This window comes from Gymnoscopelus microlampas (assembly GCF_963454915.1).
Source record: "Gymnoscopelus microlampas genome assembly, chromosome: 6".
NCBI lineage: Eukaryota > Metazoa > Chordata > Actinopteri > Myctophiformes > Myctophidae > Gymnoscopelus > Gymnoscopelus microlampas.
Window position 1 is genome coordinate 23,692,057 of NC_139943.1, and position 25,697 is coordinate 23,717,753.

Consider the following 25,697-nt stretch of genomic DNA (forward strand, 5'->3'; position numbering starts at 1 on the left):
GGCCTCTTGAGCTGTCACAATCTGTGACCTGATGACAGAACTGAGGTTTAAAATGGAACACTGTCCAACGCTGACACTCTCCCAAATCTCTATTGTCTTGTGTTCCCTGAGCAGTGTGTGTGTGCGTGCGCGTGTGATGACTACAGCCATACACACAGCTGCTCTGCTTCAACACTGTCCAGCTCACATTCCTCACGAATTCCAACGTTTTTCCTTTTCCCAAATTATCTGAAGATTCCTGTTTCCAGCCGTGAATAACACCACACACACACACACACACACACACACACACACACACACACACACACACACACACACACACACACACACACACATCCTGTCTTTGTGTAGCTAAATGCAGTCTGTTGTTGTTATTGAAGTGTTTCATTGCGGATGGTTCTCTTCTCATGAATAGGCTGATTTGCCTCGTCAGTCTGCATGCTTGTTTCAGTGTCGTCAGTGTGTGTGTGTTTGTCTCCTGCCTGGAGAGTTGCAGAACATTCTGAGAGACGGTGTGACCCCAGCTAAAGGTCAGAGTTCAGCTGTGCCTCAGAGTGAGGGGTGTTAGATTATAACAGGACGGTTTGTAGTAACAGTACTACAGCTTCCACTAGAGTTGTTTACAGCTCTAGAAGCTGAGAGTGAGTAGGGGTGCAAGTGCAACAGTTAATCGAACGAATCAATTTAATCGATTTGAATAAATAATTCTGCATCATTTAATAAATCCCATTTGCGGCATGTCATTATAGATGAAAAAAGTTTCAGAACAATTCCAAAACTTAAAAATATTGTGAAAAAGCCACAATGTGTTGCGTTTGTGAACTTGTGCAGCTGCAATTTTCACTATTTTAGCTTGACACCTTTGTGTGAAAAAGTATAAAATAGATCTAAAGTGGTTAATCGATTTGTTGAAAATAAAACAATTAAAATATGCGCCATTTAATTAATTGACAAAGAAATTGATTGAGTAATCACTACGAAAATAATGGACTGTTGCAGCTCTAACGTTGAGTAGGTTATCTCTACTGTTGTTGAGACTGACACACACACACACACACACACACACACACACACACACACACACACACACACACACAGTTAATTGGCTGACAGCTCGAGCACAGGTGTCACCAAGGTTACAAGCACTTCACACCCTCTCCAGGGTGCTCTCTCTCTCTCTCTCTGTGTCTGTCGTCAGTCTGAAGAGTGTGCATTAGTGCATGTGTGTTAGTCAAGCTGTCCTATGAATGGTGCCTCCAGGTAAGACTTCTCTTCTCAAACAACTGCTGTTGTGTGCTCTGTGTCCTACCCTCTAGCATCCAGTTATTTGTCCCTCTTTCTCCAAAGTAGTGGTGAAAAGATAATCAATCGATCAACAGAATATTAATGATATAAACTTTTAGTCATCAGTGATGTATTATGTACAAATATGTGTGTGATTTACAGCTTAGTATTTAATATTTCAAGATGTCAGTTTTGGGTTCAGATAAGTTGTGATGAGCATTATTTAGCATCATTTTGTACTTTGTACTTTCTTCAATGTGGGAGTCAGGACTTGTTGTTGTCCACCAGTATCCCCCTCTTGCTCCTCATTTAGTTTTAATAATCGGATATATCAGGGTGTCCACAATTGTCTACAATGTCCAGCTGGAAGGAAACAGTAGCCAGCCAGAGACCAGGATCCTGGGGTGGAGCCAGGGCAGAATAAAGGCTGGGTGGACCAGGGGTCATACATAATGGATAAATGGTTTATCACACTCTTTAGGGAGGTGTTCTTGAAATTTGTAGCCAATCATAACACACCTTTTCATTGATTAGCTTATGAAAGGCCTCTATTACTTTAATAGGGTAAATACAATAACCTATAGCAGTAAGCAAACAATGTAGAGTCCCATTCCATTTACATTTTGGTTTACCTTTTTCCATCGTAGTAAAGGAAACGTAAGTTAAACAGAAATGAAAACAGAACAATTAGACCTTAAACTGAACTCTAATGTGAAGGCAAGCATGACTGACGTGACAGAAATTAGTTCTAAATCAGTATGATGATTAGCCTATGAGAAGCGGCTTGCAATGTTTTAGTTTGCCATTTCTCTGTAGTAATAAACTTACCTGCATGTTGTCTGCATGCCTGTAGGTGTCTGGCATGACAAATGGATCATATGCAACATGCGATGACGAGCATTAATGTGATGATGGTCAGAATCATCAAACTGTACAAAATTAAACCCTTTGAACAGTAGCCTTATTACAGTAGTGTAGTCTGAAGTGAAACACTGGCTAAATAACTTTGTTGGATCAATACACAGGGATACAGAAGTATAATAAGTGTATTAACAGAATTGATAAAACATTGTAGTGATTCAATGAAAAACATTCATATCCCATTCTTCTGATGTGAGGAAATCACCTAAATTATATGGTGTGGGAAAAGATACTGTATCTTGTGTATTCCTCCCGCAAAATGTGGAAGTGTATGCATGTGATGTCAAACATGTTGTTGCACGTCATCAGGCACGCTGTTTAGCCTTTTTTTGACGCATCTGTGCTGCATCAGGTCCTGCATCACCTGGTGGTTGTTTTTTTCTCAGTGATTACTGTCTCGCTGTTCATTATCCTTTACTTATACTCTGTCTTCTTCCAAATGAACGTAAACATTATGAGGAATACCAGGTGTGAATGTGAACTGATTAATTCTGTCTAAACATGGTCTGGGATAGGAGATCTATGTTGGTACCAGGTGTAAACGTAACCAGAATGTATAATCTCTTGCCACAGTCTTTGATAAGAGCTGTATAATACCAGGTGTAAATTAAGGCTGCAACAACTAATCGATTAATCGATTATTAATCGATTATCAAATTAGTTGGCAACTATTTTGATAATCGATTAATCGATAGTCGATTAATCGATAATGGAATATAATTAATATAATAATTAATTCAATTTAAAATTGGCTATTTTATCCAAAATGTAAAAATAAATAAATTAGAAAATGTAAAGTAAAGTATACATGATTAGAATATGCTTAAACATTCGACAATTAAGGTCTAATATTACAAAACTACAAATTGATACAAAACCTATATATCCAGTCGTTTTGGGGCATAAACAAAAAGTTGAAGGATAACATTAAGTCTGATAATGATGTACCATGCATGTCCACATCAAGTATACTTTACATTACTTAAGACCGTTAAGTGCCCACCTATCCTGTATCCCATTTTTTTAATGAAACATTTGCATTTGTATAGTACTGTACTTTTACCTGTACTGTTACCCTTTAGCCTAAAATATGTTGTTTTTTAATCAAATCAAGCAGTCAGCAGAAGAGAAAAGCTACCATAAGGTGGCTTTTATTTATTTTGATATGTATTTATATATTTTATGGGTAGTAGCCTAATCAGCAGCTGAGCAAAATTTTATAACATGTACTTTTAAATTAATTATTCATCTGTATTGTCTTTATTGTTAAATAGAACATGCCTAAAGCAACCTAAAATCAAAATGATAAGGTAATTGCTTAATAAGTGCGATAATCCGATTAATCGATTAATCGTTTAAATAATCGCCCGATTAATCGATTATGGAATTAATCGTTAGTTGCAGCCTTAGTGTAAATGTGATCTTGCTTATTAATATCATGACACAGTCTGGGACTGGGATTGGAGTATGTTAAAGCCAGTTGTAAATGCGGTCTTGATTAAATGTAAGTTTAGAATGAAAGAAGAGTTTAAATGCTGTATATGGTCTAACACCGTCATTGCACACGCCAGCCTTTCCTTTCCAGAGCCCATTAATGTGGAGTGGCCCCAGGCTTATTTCTGAACCAACAAGAGAGTTGTGGGTGGGTGGGTGGGTGTGTGTGTGTGTGCGCGCATAGGAATGTAGTGTGAATACAGTGAATTGGGGCCACGGCATATTTTTCTCCTGCCAAGAACCCATTTCATGTTCCTCAATTGAGAGAAATTCTCTCTCTCTCTTCTCAATCTCTCCCTTCTCTTGGTTTTCTCTGTGTTGCTGAGTTTGAGAACTCTGGGGTTTCCGTTGGCATTTCTTTGGCCTGCCAATGTGACCAATAAGGTTCAATTTACCGGACAAATGTTTATGATGGCCATATGTTATACACACCATTTGTGTGCGTGTATAATACAGATAGGCGAGTGTGCACCACCCGACTGATCACTGTACCTCGTTCCTATAGCTCTTACACGTCTTTATGGTAGATGCACTATGCTGTTCCTGCATGTTTACATTATATTATATATTTTGTGACATGGTATGCAAGTTTCAGCTGCAATCTGCAATGTGTTCATCTGAACTAGGGTTTAACACCAGGATTCCCGGGATGCGGGAATCCCGGGAATCCGAGGTTATTTACCGTCCCGGGAACTGACTTCGGTTCCCGGGATCCCGGTGTTTTTTTTTTCTTGTTAGAAATGAATACTAATTAGTAGAAAGGCCTATCTACAGTGCGGAGGAATAACTATTATAATTAGCCACGTTACTTGCCACGTTGCCGACCAGGGCAGGGTCCCATCGTCCCGTTGTGAACCAATATGGGACGCACTGAATGTAACAGTAATGAACAAAATAAAACACAAGTGGCCGTGGTGCCCCCTGCCTGCCCTGCGCACGCTGATTTCACCGTTTCCTCTGCTGTCAATACGGTAGACACCAGTTGACTAGTTGAGATTCAACATCAAGTGAAACGCTGCATAAACAGTGGGTAGGGTTGATTTCGAGCCTATATTCCAGCTTAAAATGCGCGCAAGCCAAGCAACGCTTTTGATAGAGAGAGAGGAGAGACTGGAGAGCTGGAGAGAGAGTGTGCGAGAGACAGGGAGAGAGAGAGGGAGGGAGAGAGAGAGAGAAAGTATTAGACCAATGTGGTCCGATTTTTTTATCATCATTAATGTAGCCTACCCTATCTACACTTGCATTTTAGAACGTTCAAACTACCATTTTACTAGAGCTACCCAGTAGAACAAGTGAACTGCACAACAGCTGTCTGTCTCATTGATTGTCAGTGGCAGCGCATGCATGTGCACATCAAAATCACACTACAAAACCAGACATTTGATCAACAACAAAATATAGATTAATACATTTGACAACATACAGCCAACATCACAAAATTGAGTCTTAATATCCAGCAAGTAGCCTAATATAAATTAATAACTGCAAACAAATTACAAGTTTAGGCTATCAATATCCTACAAAAGTAGAGATAAGCTGTGCCCTCACCAGCGCTCTGATGGACAATAAATAAATAATAATTTTGCAAACAACATCCATGTTCCGTTCTCTTGTCAATAATGATACAAATGGAACGTTTATTTCAGCAGCTAGAATGTGATAGTTTGAAATTGTTTGAGTGCGTTTTGGGTGCACAGCGCAGCTCCTCGTTTAAGTTAATTGTCTTCTCCTGCTGCTGCGCAACAGGGCAGATCTCCGCCAAGTATAGGTATCTACATATAAATGCATTTTAGTGGGCACTTTTTTTTTACCCTTTAACACATCCACCGCCAAGAACGTAGTCCTACGGTCCGTTAAATCCAACTGTTAAGCGCCGAGACCGTAGTGCTACAGTCCGGGTGCTTTTTCCTTTTTTTCTATTTCTTTTTCTTTTCAATTTTCTAGGGGGACCATTTTCAGTGTAACACCACCGGAAGTCGACCGGAAGTGCGATCCCGTTTTTTGTTTCCCGTCGGCCTCCATTCTAAGGCGCACACTAAAACCCTTGTATAGCCTGTGTAGTTTTTTCTCCTCGCATTTCCCATGTTAACATAAACGGTCAGAACTCAAACATGGCGGCTCCGTTTGACACGTGGTCTGGACTAATAGACGCAGGGACATGTGCACGTTGTTTACAAACAGTCCATCGCGCATTCTAAAGGATTTTAACGGGGCCTATGGCGACGTGAAAAAAACAAAAAACAACAATAAAACCTTGGCACTGGTGAGTACATTATGAGATTAGCCCTTGGCGGTGGATGTGTTAACAGGAATTCCCGGGAAGCCTGGGAAAAGGTCTGAAAATTCCCGGGAATTAAAATTAGCTATTTCCCGGAAAATGTTAAACCCTAATCTGAACATAACTGCTTGGCTTTATTGCAGTGCTCCTTCACTGTGTATGTTGCATTAAATGCACTGACACAATGTTATCAGTGCATTGACTGAGTATTTGCTCCCCATTACCTGTTGGTTGTGCCGTTGGTAAATTGGTCTATCCATGTTTTTCCGCAAAAGTTGCATACCATAACATGTTGTTCTACCCCGTCCAGTTTACTGTCTCGTTGCTGCTGTTTCTTTTTCATGGGTACTGAGTCCCCGTTCTCGGCATGTTCCTCTTTTACCTCTTCACACAATAATGTGTGAGAGGTGGGATATGTAAAGAAATTGGTATGGGACATGTTTCACCATTCCTTGTGTCACAAGGTTGTTCAATCAAGGACCGTAGAATAGTTTATACTGGATACCAGCATGGTGTCCCAGGCTAGATTTACTTGCGGAAAAAGGAGCAAGGTTGTGATGTTGTGATTGGTTCGAATGACATTGGGGGAGTTCCCGTGACTTTTTGACGATTGGTTGAATGAGAGGCTTCTTTTCCCATCGTCCGCGCGATTGCTTTTCCATGCTCTGGAGGAGGGGTTCCCGACCGCCGGTCCACGTCTGCCTGTCTGACGAGGTGGCGGCCGGGAATGTGGATTGTACAAATATGCACAGGCAACTTTGAGTTTATAACCTCGCGTCACCAGTCTTTTACACATAACGGAGAAAAGTACAACAGTGACATCACTGAAAAATCCTTGACATCTTTATAACCAGCTTCGAGTATAATGACGTACGTCCGTGCTACTTAAGTGTCGCATAACATGGACGTCACTGATGAATCCTTGGTATCTTTATCCTAGCCTTTCAACGTGCGTTGAGCAGCGCTGTCACTACAAGCTGTATGTATTTTTTCACGCTTGTGAAACACTAAACAGGATTATTATTTCATGTCAACATTCAAGTAGAACTATCAGATCTTGAATGCATCACTCTGCAAGTTAAACAAAGGTTTTCACCTGTCCAAAGTATTTTTTTCTGATGCAGACATAACCTTTTGTTATCATTGTGGATATACTGTAACTCCATATAGGTCAATGATATAACTTTATGTAGTGATATGATAATGTATAAATGGCAGTCATTATTTATTGACTGCCAGTCAACTTCTGTGTTTTGGTAAGGTTGGGTTTCACTTGATGTCACTACCGCGCGATAGCGCCCGAACTGTGGGTCTTACCGGGGCGGGGGAGGGATCGTTGGATCCGGGCTGGCGAGGCGCATCCAACCGTGCCGAGTCCTTCGGTCGCTCCACGGCCGGCCTAGGCGCGAAAGACCGCCTTCCACGGAGGTCTTTCGCGTACAGTAACAGGAAGTAACAGGAAGAGTGGGCTTGAAGGAAGATGGGACATGGGGTTGGGACCCGTTAGGATTTTAACAGTTCCGATTCCTCTATTCTGTCATTCATTATACTTATATCATAATAAAGTGATTCCCTGATTAAAATAATTATACAACACTGTGTAAACCAGTATGTGTTGGACTGGTGCGTGTGGTTGATTTAGAACACCACTGCCTGGCAGATGGTGACTTATATTCCCTAAACACTGTATATACACAGTAGATAGAGTGAACTAGGATATGGAGATGTCTACTCAAATGCGACATCACAATATCCACATCCAAACATGATGGACGAAGGCATCCTTCTGTTTTGGTAACTGTAGAGTGATGTTTGTGTGTGTGTGTGTGTGTGTGTGTGTGTGTACACACATTTATAAAAAATAATGGGTCGCACTCAGAGTGGCAAGAGTGAGTTTCCTCTTTTGTTATTTCTTACATGTTGAATGAACAAAAGTTTCGGCTATCCGGCCTTCGATAGTGTGGATAGCCGAAAAGTTTGTTCATTCGACATCTAAGTGGGAAAGGATACTCAATCTTGCCAGTGCAACCCATTATTTTTTTTATAAATGTCGTTGATCTAAGAGGATATCGCACCAGAGGAGTCGGAGTGCGGTGGTAACAAAAAGTGTGTTTATTGTGTGTGTACATTGTCATTCTGCCCTTGAGCAAGGCACTGAAACCTCTGAGCAGACAGTGGTTCTACTGGGTGTTCTGTCAACCTGAACCTAAAATACGAAAATTGTCATTTCTCCTCTCTCCTCATCTTTACTCTCTTCCTCTCTTTTGTCCTGTCCTTTCCTCTTTCACAGATGGAATCTCCCGTGTCCACCCCTGCTCCTCCCCCGCTGCACCTCCCGCCTCCTGTTGCCAACAGCGACATTTCTTCGCCGTGTGAACAGATGATGGTGCGAACGCGCTCTGTGGCCGTGAACACGGCTGACGTATCTCTGTCTACAGAGCCTGAATGCCTGGGACCCTGTGAGCCAGGCACTAGTGTCAGCCTGGAAGGCATCGTTTGGCAGGAGACGGAGGACGGTACGAGCATGTGTCAAAGTGTACTTGAGCATTACACCCAACCCCTAACTGCTTCCATGGGCTTTACTAATAGCGCTCACTGCTCCTAATAATTAGGCTTTGGTAAATACAAAAGAAGTCGGGACCAATTTATTATAATACAATAATCAGTAATATTCTCATTTATTTTTTACATGTGATATTTTTCATAATATTTAATTCATATTTTGTTAGTTTGTCAGGTAAGTGCATTTTTATATACTTTCGTATATCTGATTGGCAGTTTTGGTAAGGGTTGGATGGAGGATAAATTCGATTTTTCAAAGGGTCCCTCATGGGAGAAATTAAACCGTTGTACAAAGGACAATTTGTTATTGTTGGTCAAGTTTTTGGATGTGCAGGTGCCTCTTTATACTAATAAAGTGGCACTGGAGTGAGAAGTTGGAGGAGGGGGGGTTACTTCCCTGGGGCTTGGGAGGCCGAGGTGCGGGATAGGGAGGCATACGAGGGAACAGAGGTGCCGCGTACTGCCACACCGCCCCGCACTGCTCATCCCTGCTCAGCCTTAATCGACCCAGTCAATCTGCACATTCACAACCTGAACAGTCAAGGGAGGATCTCTTGTTATCGTTGCGCATAAAAGAGACAAAAAAAAATAGCAACAAGGAGCTAGAGATGGAGGTGATGAAGCTACGGTTGAGAGCGTTGGAAGCTGAGCACGTTGCTCCCAGCCTGTTGCTCCCAGTGATAAACAATCTCAGCCATCCACTTCCACTAGTAGCTTTAATATAAGCGGGCACTTGCACTGGTACCACCTTTTAGAGAGTGAGGTGGATTCATATTTTAATGCGTTTGAGTGCATTGCTTCTGCTTTAAATTGGCCAAAAGATATGTGGCCATTATTATTACGATGTAGGTGGGGAAGGCGCAAGAGCTATGCGCCAGTTTGCCAATAGAACAGAGTTTAAAATATGATGTTGTGAACGTGTGTTACGGGCCTACGAATTGGTTCCAGAAGCCTATAGACAAAGATTTGGGAGGTGGTGCGAAAACTGCCCATCAGACACGTGGAGTTATGCGCGAGAAGGAGGTATTGTTTTTTTGTAGGAGCCCTTTAGAAGCTCTGTCTGTGAGTCTGTCTGTGTTTGTCTGGGACTAATCTTGCAAACCGCTAGACTGATAACCGAAAATACACACTTTTAAATACGTTTTATATTTTCCAAAATATTTTAACTTTAATTTTATTTAAGTCAGTGGTTGTCGGATTGGTCACATGTCATAGATATGTCATAAATAGCCTAATACACAGTCACTCTTTCACACCTCCCTGCACACACCTGAGACCTTGTACTCACAAACAGAATGTTTTTTCATCTCACTGTAGTGGGAACCATGTTTAGCTGTACACGTCTGTATGGATGTGTTTCTGTTTGTGTAGGTCAATGTGCTCATAGACCACCTGTACACTTATACTCACGTCTGTCTGACCTTCTTTTGTTTGTATAGGTATGTTGGTGGTGAATGTAACTTGGAGGAATAAGACATACGTAGGAACTCTGCTGGACTGTACACGGCATGACTGGGCTCCCCCCAGGTACGTACGCACGCATGCTTGCTAAGGTTGCCGCGGTAACCTGTGTTACCCGGTGTGCTGGCATACGCCGATTACATTACTTGCCCACCGACCGATACCACCAAACATTTTTACGTATTATTTAATAATAATTATTTTGATAAATAAAACCCATTAAAGTAACCCATTTCATGTGGCACCCACTTTCTTGTTGCATAGTAAGCAAGCATGTTATCAAGTCAGATGGTACGGTACTGTACTGTAAGCTGAAAGGCGAGGCGAGCCTCCGTCTGCAGCTACTGTCTGGGCAGCTCACAGCGGAGTCATTTGACTTACCAAGTAACGAGAAAGAAACACAATGTGCTCTCAACTCTCAATCTGCTGTTTATTTCCTGTTTGATGTCATGACTGCTTAGCATTCTCTGATTGGATATATTGTCTGGCTGCTTTTATAACCCGATGCCAGGAGCGTCGAGTAGGACACCTACTTGTTGTCAACGGTAATTCAGTTATTTAAAGCAGACCGCAAGCTTTAGTAAATTTAAATTGAATCTGAATGGTGCTTCAACCATCCGGTGTCGGATACCAAATCTCCACAACGCGTTAAACCTAACGTGCACGCACACATAGAGTATCCTGTCCAGTGTCCCTACATAACATGTAGTTAGACAAAGTATAGTTGGGCATAACAATGTGATATGGATTTGTTAGCTTCTAAAATGGGTTCTGTTTCTGTCGAGTCCTAACAGTGGTGTTGTCAGGTTCCAACAGTGGATTTGTCCGATTTTAACGGTGGTTTTGTGTTTCTATCGGGTTCTAACAGTGGCTCTGTGGTTCTCTTAGGTTCTGTGAGTCTCCGACCAGTGATCTGGAGATGAGGAATGGTCGAGGTCGAGGGAAAAGGATGAGACCCAACAGCAACACCCCTGTCAACGATACCAGGTACATTGTTTAATATTTTTTGTGTTAAGCATGTTGTTTTTAGAGCTTTTTTTAGATGTTGATATTGATGCATACATGAGCTGAATTAAGTGTCCAGAAATGGAAATTACCATGGTTCTCTAAGCATTGTGGGCTTTAGTTTCATTATTAAATTTGGTGGAGATGGAGCAGATGTAGCGAGGTTTATTTATGAGGATTAATTCAATCTACTGTCTGGGACCTATTTTCATGAATAAAACAGTATTTTAACCAATTTAATACCAACCAAATGTATGGTACTGTATGTTAATAATCTATGTAAAGAAAGTATTCGCACATCCACTTAATTCGGATGCAGGTGCGTTGAACAATGACAACTAAAGCAAACATGAAAAAAACATGAACAAAAAATCCTGCACACTGCTCTTGCTCAGCAGCCTCTGCTTTTATTTAAATTGATAGACGTTTCGGTCCCACTGGACACCATCTCTGTCGAGAGAGTGAGACAACAGAAAACTAAATATTTCAAAATAGCCTTAAAACTGATTGAATTTGTGGTGAATTCTTACCGGAAACGGTGATGCTCCAATTTTAACGTGATAGATCTAACTGAGGCTGTCGTCTTACAGTACGTCGTCGGACAACAGAGGAGGAAGTGGGAGCAGTAAGACTCGTGCCTCCTCCGCCGCTGCCAACAGCAGCAAAGGCAGGAGAGGGAGCCAGACCTCCTCGGACCGACGCACTCCCCCCAACAGCGCTGTGGGTCCCTCCCAGGAGGAGGTGAAGGCCAGCCCCTCGTCATCCAACTCCTCTGCAACTTCATCCTCTGCCAACAAGAGGAAGAACAAACCTCCTGGGGCTGACATGGAGCCAAACTCTGGCTCTGAGGACAGCAAGGCCAGCAAGCGCATGCGCACCTCCTCCAACAGCGCCGGAGCAGCAGGTGGAGGAGGGGGAGGCGGCGCAGGAGGAGGTACGATGCCCCCCCATGCCGTCCTCCCCCTCCCCAACGTGAAGACGGAGCCCCTGGCCCCACCTCCACCCTGCCTGGAGCGGAGCTGCCCGTCTCCGGTCTTGATCGACTGCCCCCACCCCAACTGCAACAAGAGATACAAACACATCAACGGCCTCAAGTACCACCAGGCCCGGGTGCACAACGATGACGACGTCAAGCTGGACGCTGACGGAGACAGCGAGTACGGAGAAGACCCCCTCCTCCACCCGGAGCCCACCGGCTGTAATGGAGCCGGCGTTTCCCAGAAGGCCTCTCTCTCCCCTGCGCGCTCTACCACGCCCAAGGGGAGGGGCTTCGAGGTGCACAGCCCCTCCCCCGGGAAGCTGGTCGGCGGTGGGGCAGACAGGAAGCAAGGGGGCGGGAGGAAGAAAACGAGCGAGACTGAGTCAGAGTTGATGGACGGCTGCGAGGAGGCGGCGTGTCTAACGGATGAGGCGAGTAACGACGGCACGGACGACAGGAAGGGGAAGAAGATGTCTGCCAGTACCAAGGCTGACAACAAACCTCTTCAGAAAGGCCCAAAGCCTGCACGGCCCCTGGGCCAGGCGGCGCCAAACCAGCAGCTCTACTCCCTCCAGCCCTCTGCTTTCCCCGGCCCCGGTCCCGGCCCCGGCCCCGGCCCCGGCCCTGGCCCCTGCCCCGGCCCCAACCCAGCTGTGGGCTCGGTGGTTCAGTCCGTCCCCAAGAGTCCCCAGATCAAACCCCCACCTCCCCCTGCTGTAGGAGAGCCCAACTCCCTGAGCCCCGCCCTCAACAAGGACAAGAAGAAGAAAGACAAGAAGAAGAAGGAGGGTGGAGGGGGTGGGAGAGAGGGGGACAGCCCCAAGGGACCGGGCGGGGGTAAAGTGGGGGGGAAGGCAGAGGAAGGGAGGAGCCCCTACTCCGAACCCTGCCCGTCTGACCCTGGTGCTGCTAAGGCTGACGCCTTGCTCAATGGTACGTCGGACCCCCATCAGAGCCGCCTGGCCAGCATCAAGGCGGAGGCCGATAAGATCTACAGCTTCTCCGACAACGCCCCCAGCCCCTCCATAGGGGGCGGGGCCAGCAGGATGGACCCCTCCCCCCACCACCTGGCTAACCAGAACGGAGCCGACAACTCTTCTGTCAAGACTAACAGCCCCGCCTACTCCGACATCTCTGATGCCGGGGAGGAAGGGGAGGGGCGGACGGAGGGGACGGGGGTCAAGGCCGTGAAGGTGGAGCCTGATGCACAGGGAGGAGGTGGGGCCCACCGTGAGGGAGGGGCCAAGAAGGCCCTGTTCCCTCCCTCCTCCTCGTCCTCGTCCTCCTCCTCTTCATCCCAACCTCCCCCCAGTAAAGAATCACCTTACTACCCCGGTTACGACAGCTACTACTCCCCGAGTTACCCCACCCACCCCGCCCACCCGAGCCCTGGCCCTGGCTCCGGACCCCCGCATGTAGAAGGAGCCCAGGTGAAGGTGAAGAAGGAAGAAGAGGAGGTGGGGGAGGAGGTGAAGGTGAAGATGGAGGTGATAGAGGAGCGGAAGGCGGAGGGCGGCGTGGGAGGCCCGGTGGGGGGGCCGCAGACGCAGCCCTCTGTCATCCAGCAGCGATCCAATATGTACATGCAGCCTCTGTACTACAACCAGTACGCCTACGTTCCTCCATACACCTACCACCACCCAGACCAGGCCTACCACACCCACCTGATGAACACCAGCCCCGCCTACCGCCAGCAGTACGAGGAGAGGCAGCGGATGACCGAGCAGAGCAGGAACCCGTCGGCCGACAAGAAACCCGACGCCATGGGAGGGAAGGAGAGAGGGGAGCGAGAATGCCCCGGGAAGATGCCGGAGGAGTGGAAACAGAAACCGTCCGCTCCCCCTACCCTCTCCAAGGCGCCCAGCCTGCCTGACCTGGGCTGTAAGGCCCCGCCCCCTCAGGGCAAAGCTAAAGACGCTCCACCCCCGCTGGCCTCGGAGCAGCCCAAGTCTGTCATCATGCCCAAGGGAGAGGAGGCCAAGACGCCTACCCAGCAGGCCGAGGGGCTGAAGGTGAAGTTGAGTGAAGCAGGGCATCATGGGAAGGACGAGCCCAAACCGGGCATGGAGTCAAACCGACCGTCCAGCATGGAGCAGGCCATGTGGTACAGACAGGTAAATACTCACCTGGTTGGTTATAAATATAATGTTTGATTATACAAAAGTACTATACAGACAGGCTGGTTGATTATAAATATCTAGATTTACAGTATACAATATTCATATTAATTTATATTTAGAAAGTGTTTTGAATGTTTTGATTTTTTTTCCTCAGGAGCCAGACTCCAGGCTGTGGCCGTACGTTTACCCCAACAAATACCCAGACACCCCAAAACCCCATGATGAAGACCGGTGGAAGGAGGAGAGGGAGAGAGACAGGGAAAGAGAGAGGGACAGGAAAGGGGGCAAAGATGACAGACCCCGACCAAATAAGGACATGCCGCTTAAAGAAGAGGGCAAAGAGGGGGCAGAGCCCAGGACTCAGCAGCCGACCTCCTCAGAGGAGCAGCGGGGGGGCGGGAAGGAGGCGAGACCCCCCCACATGCAGTTCTCGTCCCCCCTGCCCCAACACCAGGGCTACCTGCCCTACATGCACGGAGCCTATGCCTATAGCCAGGGTTACGAACCCAGCCACCCTGGATACAGAGGCATGCCCTCTGTCATGATGCAGAACTACCCTGGTAAGACACAGGATACACTTGTCTAAGAGCCCCCCGGGCGGGCATGGCATATTGGCTGGGCGGAGTTTGCACTTGATTTCCCTGCCTGCTGTTAAACTCTGCCTTGCTAGTCTCTGCCCATCATGTGACTGGGAGGTTGTCCTTCAACAAATGCATCCACAGTAGCCAAACCATGCACCCCCCCCCCCCCCCCCCTCTCTCATCTATTTATCTATCTCTATCTCTCTTATCTCTCTCTCAAAAGCATGGTCCAGCTGACTAAAGCAGAGGTATTTTGCATGATTCATTTAGCACAACTGGTTGATAGTCTAACTAGCCTACTTCATAGGTGTCAACCACAACAGTGTCTAGGGATGACCGGTCCCGATCTCCAAGATCGGGGTCGGTCAGATCAAAGCAATTGTTTTTGTGAAGGGAATTTTGGCGTTTTTAAGCCTGACCATCAGCTGTCATATATATTCAGACAGCAAGTCACTTGCCTGCAATTTGTCATCAAGTTCTTCCAGGAGGGTTTTCTCCAAAGCTCTGGTCATTGATGGAGTCACTGAGCCTGACCCAAGTCAATTTGAAAGAAGGGGCTTTTATTCATTTAACAACTTGGTCATTGCAATGAATTGATGTAATTTTGCGACATGTAGTATTATACTTTGAGCTGTGATAAGAGTGCATCTGAAGATGACTGCTTCACTATCGCAGTGCTCCTTCATTGCCTTGCTGTTGCCTCCACTGATACGATGTGATCAGTGCATTGACTGTGATCATTTAAACATTTATTTATTTATACATTGGCCAAAATTTGCATTCGGGTCAAGCACCTGTCCACTGCGGAGTCAAAGGGTTTGAATCCCCCCCCCCCCCCCCCTATATAAGCCATTCAACTTCAAACCTTAGTAGTAGTAGTTGTTAGACTCATTGAAAACACACGTCCCTACTTCTGGTGACTGATATTGTCCTGATGAATGGGGAGACCTTCACATTTTGATAAGTTATTTCATGCATGGACTTAATGGATTTCAAGTGTAGATGTATAGGACTCCTTGATACAACACTACATAATGAAATAACTAATCAACAAATTAAGTTCTCCCCATTCATTAGGACAATATCAGTCACCAGAAGCAGGGATATGTGTTTTCAATCAGTCTTAACGTGCAGTTTGTTGAATGGGCTTGTATAGGATCAAGTGAATCAAATGAATATCAATATCTAAACATTGGATTTAAAAACTGTCTGGGGTGCACACAAAAGCCATAGTAGACATTGAAATGACCCCAGAAAGTGATATTACCCTTTACGTGGCATAACGACTAAATTGAGAAAATAAGGGATTTTGACCATGATGAGGATGTGATAACTTTAACACTTTAACCCTCCACCTCCACTGACTTTCTAACATCCTCCTCTCCTCCTATCCGTTCTAACATTCCTCCTTTCCTTCACCAGGGTCCTACCTGTCCTCCGGCTACTCCTTCTCTCCCTACGGAGGAAAGCTGCCTCCGGGGGAGGAGTCGGGGGAGAAGGGGAGTCGTGCAAGCCCCACGGTGAGCTCCAAGCCTGGTCCTGACACCCCCAAAGCCCTGGAGCTGTTGCACCAACATGCCAACCAATACAAGACCAAGTCCCCCACCGTCCCCACCGACAAGCCCCCCCACGATGCCCGTGACCGCAGCACAGGTGGCGGGCCAGAGAGAGACCGAGACAGAGACCGTGAGAGGGAGAGAGACAGAGAGTCTGAGAGGCCGAGGTCGTCTCCCTCCCAGCGCATGCTGCCTTCCCATCACCACCTGGGCTATCCCCTGCTGTCAGGGCAGTACGACCTCTCCTACGCCACAGGTCAGAAAATACATGAATGTGGATGTACTAAGTACCCAAACAGCAGTTTAAATAAACGCTCCCGAGTGTGTAAGGACCTTAAGGGTTAAATGCTCCGTTAATGTGACTTATAGTTGCTCTTTCAATCCCTCTGTTAGCTAGACAAGCAAAACGTTAAACCAGCGGTTCTCAATCTATGGGTCGCGGGAATGTGCCGTTGGGTTCACGCATTGGCAACCGAAAAAATAAGATTGTTTTTTTTTAATCGAGAAACGGGAAAAAGTGGGGTCGTCAACTCGTGACCAGTGTGAAGAGGACATCAAAGACGGCCACTTGACTCCTCGTACACACATACAGCTCCAACATGCAGAGAACCAGCAGCACACACAACTGATTTAAGCTGTTCATAAACAATATAGTTCTATGAAGTTCAGTAGGAGCGGGGCCAGCTGGCTTAAAAGAGTTTTTGTAACTCCGAGAGCGAGAGGGTAAATACATGGACTACGGGTCCATTGGGTTCCATTTGTACCCTCTCGGAGTTACATTAAAGCTGGAGGGATCACTGACTGTGTACATTTTACATGTTGTAGCCTGTGTGCCAGCAAACACAATAAGCCCTCGAATCGGCATTTGAGTCAACAAACGGTTCAATTTAGGATCGTGATCGCGATGTAACATTACCAAGTGGGCAGGCGCAGGTCATCCTCACAGAGTCACAGACAACCCGACTAGCAACAGCTGCTGCCCGGGACGGAGAAACCTACAGAAACCCCTCCGCTGCTTTTATTGATATTGTAGCGTTTTATGGCCCGAGCTGGAATCGAACCCTGTGCTCCAGCTCAGTCAGCAGCAGACTCAGCTGCGTCTCACGTGGGGGCGAGTCGCGACCGCTACAATATTATTCATTAATTTCATTGATAAGATAGGCCTACAAATCAGCAGGAATCACTGCTGTAATTTCATTTTCTAATACATATTTATATATAAGGCCAGCAATGTATGCAGGGATGGGTGTTTTCATGTTTTTTCATGCTTTCCCCCATAAAATGGGGTTGTGGTATAAAAAGGTTTGCGGTCCCCTGCGTTAAACCATATACTTCGTTGACTGGGGTCCCCCAGGGCTCTATACTATACTTTCCCTTGACACCAAATCTCTTTGCCGAAAATAGTTGATCCACAAGCTGACCGTTGTGAGCTTGTAGATATGCTAATTTTGCCGGCTGTTCGCCCCAGAATAGGGTTGTTAGGGATCAAGTGGCTGAAGTAGTAAAACTAATGCTCAGACAGAAGCGTCGGTCCAAGTCCATCCTAACTGAATATGATCCCACAGGTCTGTCCTCGTCAGCCATAGTGGCCAGTCAACAAGGCTCCGCCCCCTCCATGTACCCCCCTGCACGGAGGTGAGAAAGGTGAGAATACACACAATAATAGCTGTGTCACAAATTACCTGAATTCAACCGTTATTTTATTGATGTAACATGTATATTGCCATCTAGTGGACATTTTTTATTTTGTTAATGTGACAACAAAGTGCTGAGAGAGAAATATTTTCACTTGGTAAGTCACAAAAGTACATATATAAGTACAAGTATTTACACACATTGCGTACATGGTAGGGCCGTCGTTTTAACAAATGTCGTCTTCTGTACCCTCCCATAGGAACACCTGATTGGCTGAACTCTGCCCTCCCTGGGGTCATGTGACTGGATCACATGAGGAAGCGTGTGACGTTGACTGGTTTATATTGGAACATCAGTTCACTGGTGTGTATGTGCGTTTGATTTGTCTGCCTGGGCGTTCCGGCTGCTTGCTTCCCCCCTCCCCACGGGTTCTGAGATGGGCGGGGCTAATGGATGTACAGACTCCTCCCCTTTTTACTCCAGTACCGCCCAGTCAGCCAGCCAGCCAGCCAGCAAGCCAGTCAGTCAGTCAGTCACTCAGCCCTGGGTACAGCACTGAGATCTTCCCACAGGAGGGAAGGCAGTGTTCTGTTCGAGACGGTTCTGGTGGATCCGGACTTGCACCTACAACCCGTTAAGACCTGTGAGGGGTCGGGAGGGGGGTGGGGTGGGAGTGGGGGGGAGTTTTGACACAAACTGGATTATGTTTGGGAATCACTACATTCATCTAAGTTCTGCATCTAAAGTTCTATATGGTTCTGACGTGTTCTGGAGGAATGGGTCGACAGAGGGTCTCGTATTTGGAGTAATGTTTATTTTGAGCCAGAGAAGAATTAGAAGAGAGTGGTGAGGTCACTCTATGGCTCTCTATGCAAAACTGCTGCTGTCCATCACTCAGACTCAGCCAATAACTGACAGTTCTGCCTGCTTGGACCCGCCCCCGGGCACTTTGTGATTCTGTTGTCGTTTCTAACACACAGCACTTCCTGTTCACCTCTGGAAAAATGGATTTCCTTTTTTCCATAATATGAAACATTTTGTTGCCATGTCGGTCGCTATTGTTTTCACGTTTGTTTGTTTTTATGTCCGGGAGGCCGGTTGTCGATGCCCTCAACAGTCCCCACTTACACTCTGAACCCGCGATGACCCCCCGCTGATCCCTGACCTTATGTCTGTGTCAAATCACAATTAAAAGGTCAATGGACAGCCGATGGGCTCCACCCGGCACCAACCTCCCCACCTCCTGCTCTCTGCTGGAAGAGAAGGAGTTTCTGTCTGGAGGAACTGTGATGTCACAGGATGTACTCAACATGGTGCGGCGGGAGGCGGGGCTCTTGGAGGACGCGGGAGGATGAGCCAATCAGCCTTGGTTTCTGTGGCTCTGTGGCTCTTCCTCTAGAACATTGCTGCGTGTTGCGTTTGGTCCAGGAGAGGAGAGGAAGGGCCTGGAGCCTATAACAGCCTGGTGCTGATGCTCTGAGACTTTGGCTTGTTGTGGCGCTGTGGACAGGAGCTGGACACTACCACCCCCTCCCTCCCTCCCTCCCTCCCACACACACACACCCCAGCAGGAGGCTTTAGTTCCTGTTTGGGGAGGAACTACTTCGTAGTTGGTGTGGTGGATGTACTTCCTAAATTGTGGAGTCGAAGAAAATTAGCCTTCCCTCCATCTCTCCACTGTGCAGAGGACTGTAGATCTGGAGAACAAATACTGGCTCTGTAACAGCACTCTCCTCTCCATGTGTTTTCTGTATATTCTGTACAGAGGAATTATTTTAAAATAAAGTAACAGGTTGTTGGATGCTATTGAAAAAAAGAAATTCTTACTCATTTCTTCATTTTTTTTTTCCTCTTCTTTTTTTTGTCTGTTAGCCTTGTTGTTTATTTTCTACGGTTGTTTATATGCTATTAAACCTGTAGCTGGTGGTAACGGCTTTATAACTCACGTCTTGTGAATTCTTTTTCAGTTTTAAACTCTTCCCTCTATCCCTCTTCCTCCCTCCATCCTCTTTCATTCGCCAACCTGAGTCTGTCAGTCAGAATCCATCAATTCTCTTTCACCCTCATTTCAATTGAGCGTCACCTGTTTGGTTTGGTTGGCTGAAGGACTAGCATGTACATGTGTTTATAAAATCGTTACTTGTTAAAAGCATATGGCTGAGAGACGCTTATGAGAGAGAGACAGTCACTGGGTGATGAAGAGGCGAAGGTAACCCCCCCCCCCCACACTTCCCTCCACCCTTCCCAACCACAATGACCTCGTCAACTGGAGTTGTCAATGCTTCTCTCCCCAGAATGTTCTGGGTTTTCAATCGCACCATTTGCAGAGCGCGTTCAAAAAGGTATTCGCTTTAAAGGATCATTGGGGTTAAATTTCAACAGTTGTGATGTCATATCCTGTTCACATGTTTTAATTTCATGTATTGGGAGTTAATGTTCGGTCCATGTTACTGATGAAATGCGTTCAGCTCAGATGAACCCACAAGGAGCTCAGCGATCACCAACCCTGTCTAGAGACAAGAATACTAATTGTAGAAGAAAGAGAAGAGTGAGTTTTAGATGTTCCCTGTCTCCTAGTTGAGCCACTGTGGTGAAAGATTGGCAGGTCTAGTTCTTCAAATCATAAACAAAAAATGAACTTATTTTATTCTTTAACGTTGGAGGACTTTTTCTTTTTCTTGTTTTACTAATGTTTGACGCCCACCATAGCTGTGAACACACACGAACGAACACACACACACACACACACACACACACACACACACACACACACACACACACACACACACACACACACACACACACACACACACACACACACACACACACACCATATACACGCAACACACTTGCGTTTGTGTGTGGCTCAGTATCAGTCAGTGGTACTTGAAAGAAAGATGTTTACAACATTTTCTTTGTTTTATTTTTGTCCTTATGTTTTGTTTTGTCCACACCCTTCTCTCTACCCCCCCCCCCTCTCCCCCCAGGGAATGTCTCTGATGTAAAGTGTACTTTGTCACATTTCTGTTTTTATACAATACTGTAATTTGCCTTTGTACATTTAGGCAAAAAATAAATCTTTTTATGAGACAATCACTCCAGTTCAACAGCCAGTCTGTTTATTTCAGGACTAGAATGTCTTGCTGATAGTATTCTGAGCCAGGGGTTCCCATTTCCCAAACCCTCCCATGCCAAGGACCATGGACTCTGGCTGCTCACAACCCCTAGCGATGTGAAGCGTTGTGAGCTTGCACATCCTGCTAATTTCACAGTTTTTAGATGTTTGAAAAGTTCTGGAAATATTTTGCAATGACCCAAAATTAGGGATGCTGAAAGAGTTTAAAACGGCACAATAATCATATGTATGTCATTTGAATTTAAATGTATTAACCCCATTGAGCATTTGTAATGCTCATTGTAAAGCGCTTGTAAATGGGATGATGCCATTATCCCATTTACATGCACACATAGACGCGACGGTAGAGGAAACCATCATGCAAGGTACCAAACTACTCATTGGAAGCAGTCAAGTATAAGTGTTTTGTTCCAGGACACTTACACGCACAGCCAAGGGGATTGAACTGGGAACCTTATGATTAAAAGGTGGTTGCTCTACCTCCTCCTGAGCCACTGCCATCCCAGCTGATGAGCTATATTCTATCCACTTTTATACCAACAATAAGTCATTTTTATGAATTGCACCACAGTTCGTGCTCTTTGTCTCTGTAGAGCAGTCAGACAGTGCTGTTTGGCAAATGTTGCCTTAAAAAAAATATTTTGATATGAAATGAATTTAGAAATATACCTCGTAACCATTACAAATGGGAATCAATACGTCTGTCAAATCAGGCTGGGTATATTGGTATTTATGAGCTCATAGCTGCAGTGTCACTTCTGTTATGCATGTTAATACTGACATACTGCACGCTACTGATGCTGGGCCTGGCCCTGTGCCAGCGCAGTTGTTATAATGCAATGTGGTGAGTTGGCCACAGAGAGACGCTATTGCACTGTTAGTGCTTAGTATCGCACTGTTGGGTTGGTCTACTCTACTGTAAATGAACATCAACCACATTGGAAACAAGTGTTTTATTAAGCTTTTGTGTATATTCTGGGTTTAAGTTCTATTCGTGTTTACTTGTGTTTATTTTACCAAAATCAACACGAGAAGACAGCGTGGCCTAGGGGTTTCCTTCTGCAGGGAGACAAAAATGATGTTTTTTTTTGTAATGGCCGACAGAAGAAGGGAATTGAATTGGCCTGTCAAGATCATGTAAGCAGCCACGTTGTCTTGGCCGTCAAATTAAATACGACAGTAAGTAAACCATAGGCAGGCTGCACGTGGGCTGAGATCCCTTTTTAGGGAATGTGTGGAATTAATCTGAGAAATTAATTATTCATTTATTAGCTTCTGAAATCTGACCTCTAGGCTCTATCTCCCATTCTCCCTCTCTCGACTCTAAATAATTAATTGTTTTAAATACTTCCGAACACGGTAAAATCCGTGCCTGTCTTCCTCCCTATTCGCATCTCTGGGTTTAATCCAGAGGATTAAATCAATTCCATTTATAAAGTCTCCCTTATCAGTCTTTTCCCTCCGCATTTCTAAACAGATTAAAACACAGGATGATAATCCCGTTTGAATGAATCCATGGTATTCGGATTATGTCCGAGATTTGTGATTTGAATATGGTGAAAACCCATTCCAACCACTAGAGGTCACTATTTACAACCCCTGACAGCACGGTGAGGGTCTGAGAAGATGGCAGGAGGATCACACACAATCACCCCCGCGAAAAGATCCATTTAGGTTACCGTTTGCAGTGTTTGATGTTACACAGTCAGATCACATGATCGACTACTACATGATTGTTTATGGTGATCTTAAACGGTGGAAAGGAAAGGACCCCCAACACCCCCCACTACTCGTATGGAGACGCATAATTCGATAGGTCGCCAATTTCGGTGTAGCTCCCCCTGCCCAGTAACAAACGGAGGACATTTGATCACACAGACTGTTCCTCCTTCAACCACAGCTCCCCACACCGACCGACCGACAGTGTTGCCATGTCTGCTTATTATAAGCGACTTTGGGCTTATTTGTCTGTGAAGTTGCTTGTAAATATTAGTGGTGGTTGCGTTTTTTTGGGCTTGTTTCCAAAGTGTAGTTGCTTATTTGGGCTGGTTTCACAATTTTTTATTATTATTTTCAAGTATTTTCTTGGACCCCCTTTACCAAGCTTCCAAATATTCCACATTTTATTTCAAGATTATTATTTTTTAAATAGCAGACGGACGCGTTGTGATCTTGTAGAGCGGCTATTGTCAATGTATACAGGTTTAAAGTGCTCATAATGGCCAGTGCCCTAGTTTCTTCTTTTGGGCTTGTTTTCCTAGACCTATAGTTGCTTATTTCTCTCACACAATCTGGCAACTGGTCACAGATCCCCACACCGACCAACTACCGACTCTCCTATCTATCTCCTCTCTCCTCCTCCGCTGTTTACTCCTCCCACTCCCTCTAGTGTCCTCCTCCCTCCTTCTCTCCTCCTCCGTTACCGGTCTCTCTCCTCTGACGGAGAATGAAATACTTTTCTGTCTTGTGTGTGTTGTGTGTGTGTGTGTATGACTCGCTGTAATAAATGGTGTTAATAACGGGAGAAACCGTGTAGGACAGGAGACTCAGGTAAGACGTTGTTTTGTATGTGCCGTGTGTCTGTTGTTGTATAACGGGACCGTTAAAGGGGGGTAGATGGATTATCTAATGTTTTGTAAAAAACGCCTTTGACCGTTTTACCCTCCGATCCGTGGAACGGTTCAGTTGCTCACCGAGGGTTCTAATAGGTTACTAGTCTATTTATGGTTCAACGGCTGTTTGTCGTCAACCTTAAATTACAGTCCAGCATACAGCAGTGTGAATACAACTACAGTGGCGTTGATACAGATCACTGGAATATATTAACCATTTTCAAGTGTAAGTGTGTGCGTGTGCGCGCGCGTGTGTGTGTGTGTGTGTGCACGCTTGGGCTGCAATTTAGATTTAAATATATATATTTAGAATACTATAGGATATATAGATATATATTCTATATACAGAGAGAGAATATAATGTTCTCCCATATTTGTCAGAAATGTTTTTGGATTTCAAAATAGATTTATTTACGTATATTTTTGGTTTTTAAATGATATGACATGTGTATTTATTTTCTTGTAAGGGAGCTCTGAATTATAATACAGATTGGTTGGTCCTTGGCCACTGATGGTCGTCTGCTGAGTTGGCACATTAACCCTAACCTGGCATGGCTCACTTGAACCTTAGACTGCTGCTTTAGGAAAGATACACAAATAAAGATAGTTACTTTATTAAAACACACACACACACACACACACACACACACACACACACACACACACACACACACACACACTGTCCCTAATACCCTAGTCTGTTATGTAAACAACATGAATAAATCCTTACCCACCACAGGGACAACATGATGGTGGTAAATGAACCAGTTTTAAAACTGCAAAACAGAAGCACACTACCTGTGTTGTTTCAACTCTAGTAAAATGAACAGTTTTTCCAGCTATGTCAATACATGGTGTTTCAAAAAGGAAAAAATCAAGTAGTCAGTCACTGACTGAAAAAGTAAAACCACACTCAACTGGATTTGATTCTGTCCCAGCTTTCAGTGGCACTGATTCTCCAGGAGATAATATCACTACAGTAGTAGGGCATTACGCATTTATTATTTATGTAGTAGTGGTGCTGGTAGTAATTGTAGCAGCAGCAGTACTAGTAATGCGTATAAGTGGTGGTGGTGGTAGTAGTAGTAGTTATACTAGTTGTGGTAGAAGTAAGTAACTGGTAGTAGTAGTAAAAAATGGTGGTGGTAGTAGTATAGTAGTTATACTAGTGGTAGTGTTGGCTTGAGTGGAATTGGTTGCCCAAGAGAGGTTTACACTACAGTCTGTTGTTCATTACATATTTTGCTTGTATTGCTTGGTTTTAATTTGAATTCCTAAAAAGCCACAAGGCCACTGTACTAAGTATACAAACAACTCAGTCATTAAACGTTCATGTTCCAGGCAGCAGTAGTATCCCTCAGCCAGGCCACAGATCACGCAAGAGCTGGATTAAACTCTACATGGACCATTAACTCACATTAATCCACTTGAATCCTAGCATCCTTATTCGGGGGGAACACTAGCCAAAAATAGCCGATCTAGATCAGCTATTTTCGTTGAAGAGATTCGGTGTGAGAGGCAAACGTGTTGTGAGCTTGTGGATCGTCTATTTCTGCCATTTTTCAAATATTTTGAAAGTATAACATTATTGAATATGTCAGTCATTTTCTGTATTGTCATATCTGCCCTGTGCGGGTTTTGTTTACAAAGCCTAAAAGGCAATCAGAAATGTAATTTGTATTCCTATGATCATTGCCCAAAACTTAATTGAATCATTTATCGCAATTATTTGTATGACAATTAATCGTCAAGTAAACATGTCATGATCGTGACAGCAATCTGTGCAGAATAAATGAACAGTGTGTCCCTTTAACCAGCAGCAGCAACAGCACTCTCATGGTTCTGTTATTTACACTTCACAGTCCACTACATCTGAATGGAGAACTCCTCAGATGTTCTCTCTTGCTTGGCATGGCATGGTTTAGTTTGTGTGTGTGTGTGTGTGTGTGTGTGTGTGTGTGTGTGTGTGTGTGTGTGTGTGTGTGTGTGTGTGTGTGTTGGTTCAATGTGTGTCTCCAGAGCAGAGGCACTGAAACAAAACAGGCTTTCACTGAAAAATATTGCAGGTTTGAA

The 25,697-nt window shown here is 44.9% G+C and overlaps 2 protein-coding genes across 6 annotated transcripts in view; both read left to right on the plus strand.

The window, feature by feature from the left end:
- The window catches only part of LOC311047799 (zinc finger protein 609-like), a 41,373-nt gene extending 20,695 nt beyond the window's left edge, over nt 1–20,678 (plus strand). For both annotated transcript variants that reach the window (XM_084060691.1, XM_084060690.1), the window contains 8 exons: nt 8,268–8,493; nt 9,979–10,066; nt 10,889–10,987; nt 11,596–14,098; nt 14,259–14,664; nt 16,108–16,497; nt 17,807–17,885; nt 18,136–20,678. In XM_084060691.1, coding sequence (XP_083916817.1) covers nt 8,268–8,493; nt 9,979–10,066; nt 10,889–10,987; nt 11,596–14,098; nt 14,259–14,664; nt 16,108–16,497; nt 17,807–17,880 — 3,786 coding nt within the window. In that variant the 3' untranslated portion in view covers nt 17,881–17,885; nt 18,136–20,678. The remainder of the gene's footprint in view (nt 1–8,267; nt 8,494–9,978; nt 10,067–10,888; nt 10,988–11,595; nt 14,099–14,258; nt 14,665–16,107; nt 16,498–17,806; nt 17,886–18,135) is intronic.
- A 2,733-nt stretch (nt 20,679–23,411) lies between these two features.
- LOC311047438 (GRAM domain-containing protein 2A-like) overlaps nt 23,412–25,697 on the plus strand; it is a 40,348-nt gene continuing 38,062 nt past the window's right edge. For all 4 annotated transcript variants that reach the window (XR_014600993.1, XM_084060160.1, XM_084060161.1 and 1 more), the window contains exon 1: nt 23,412–23,562. The gene's annotated coding sequence lies outside the window, so the exon portion shown is untranslated. The remainder of the gene's footprint in view (nt 23,563–25,697) is intronic.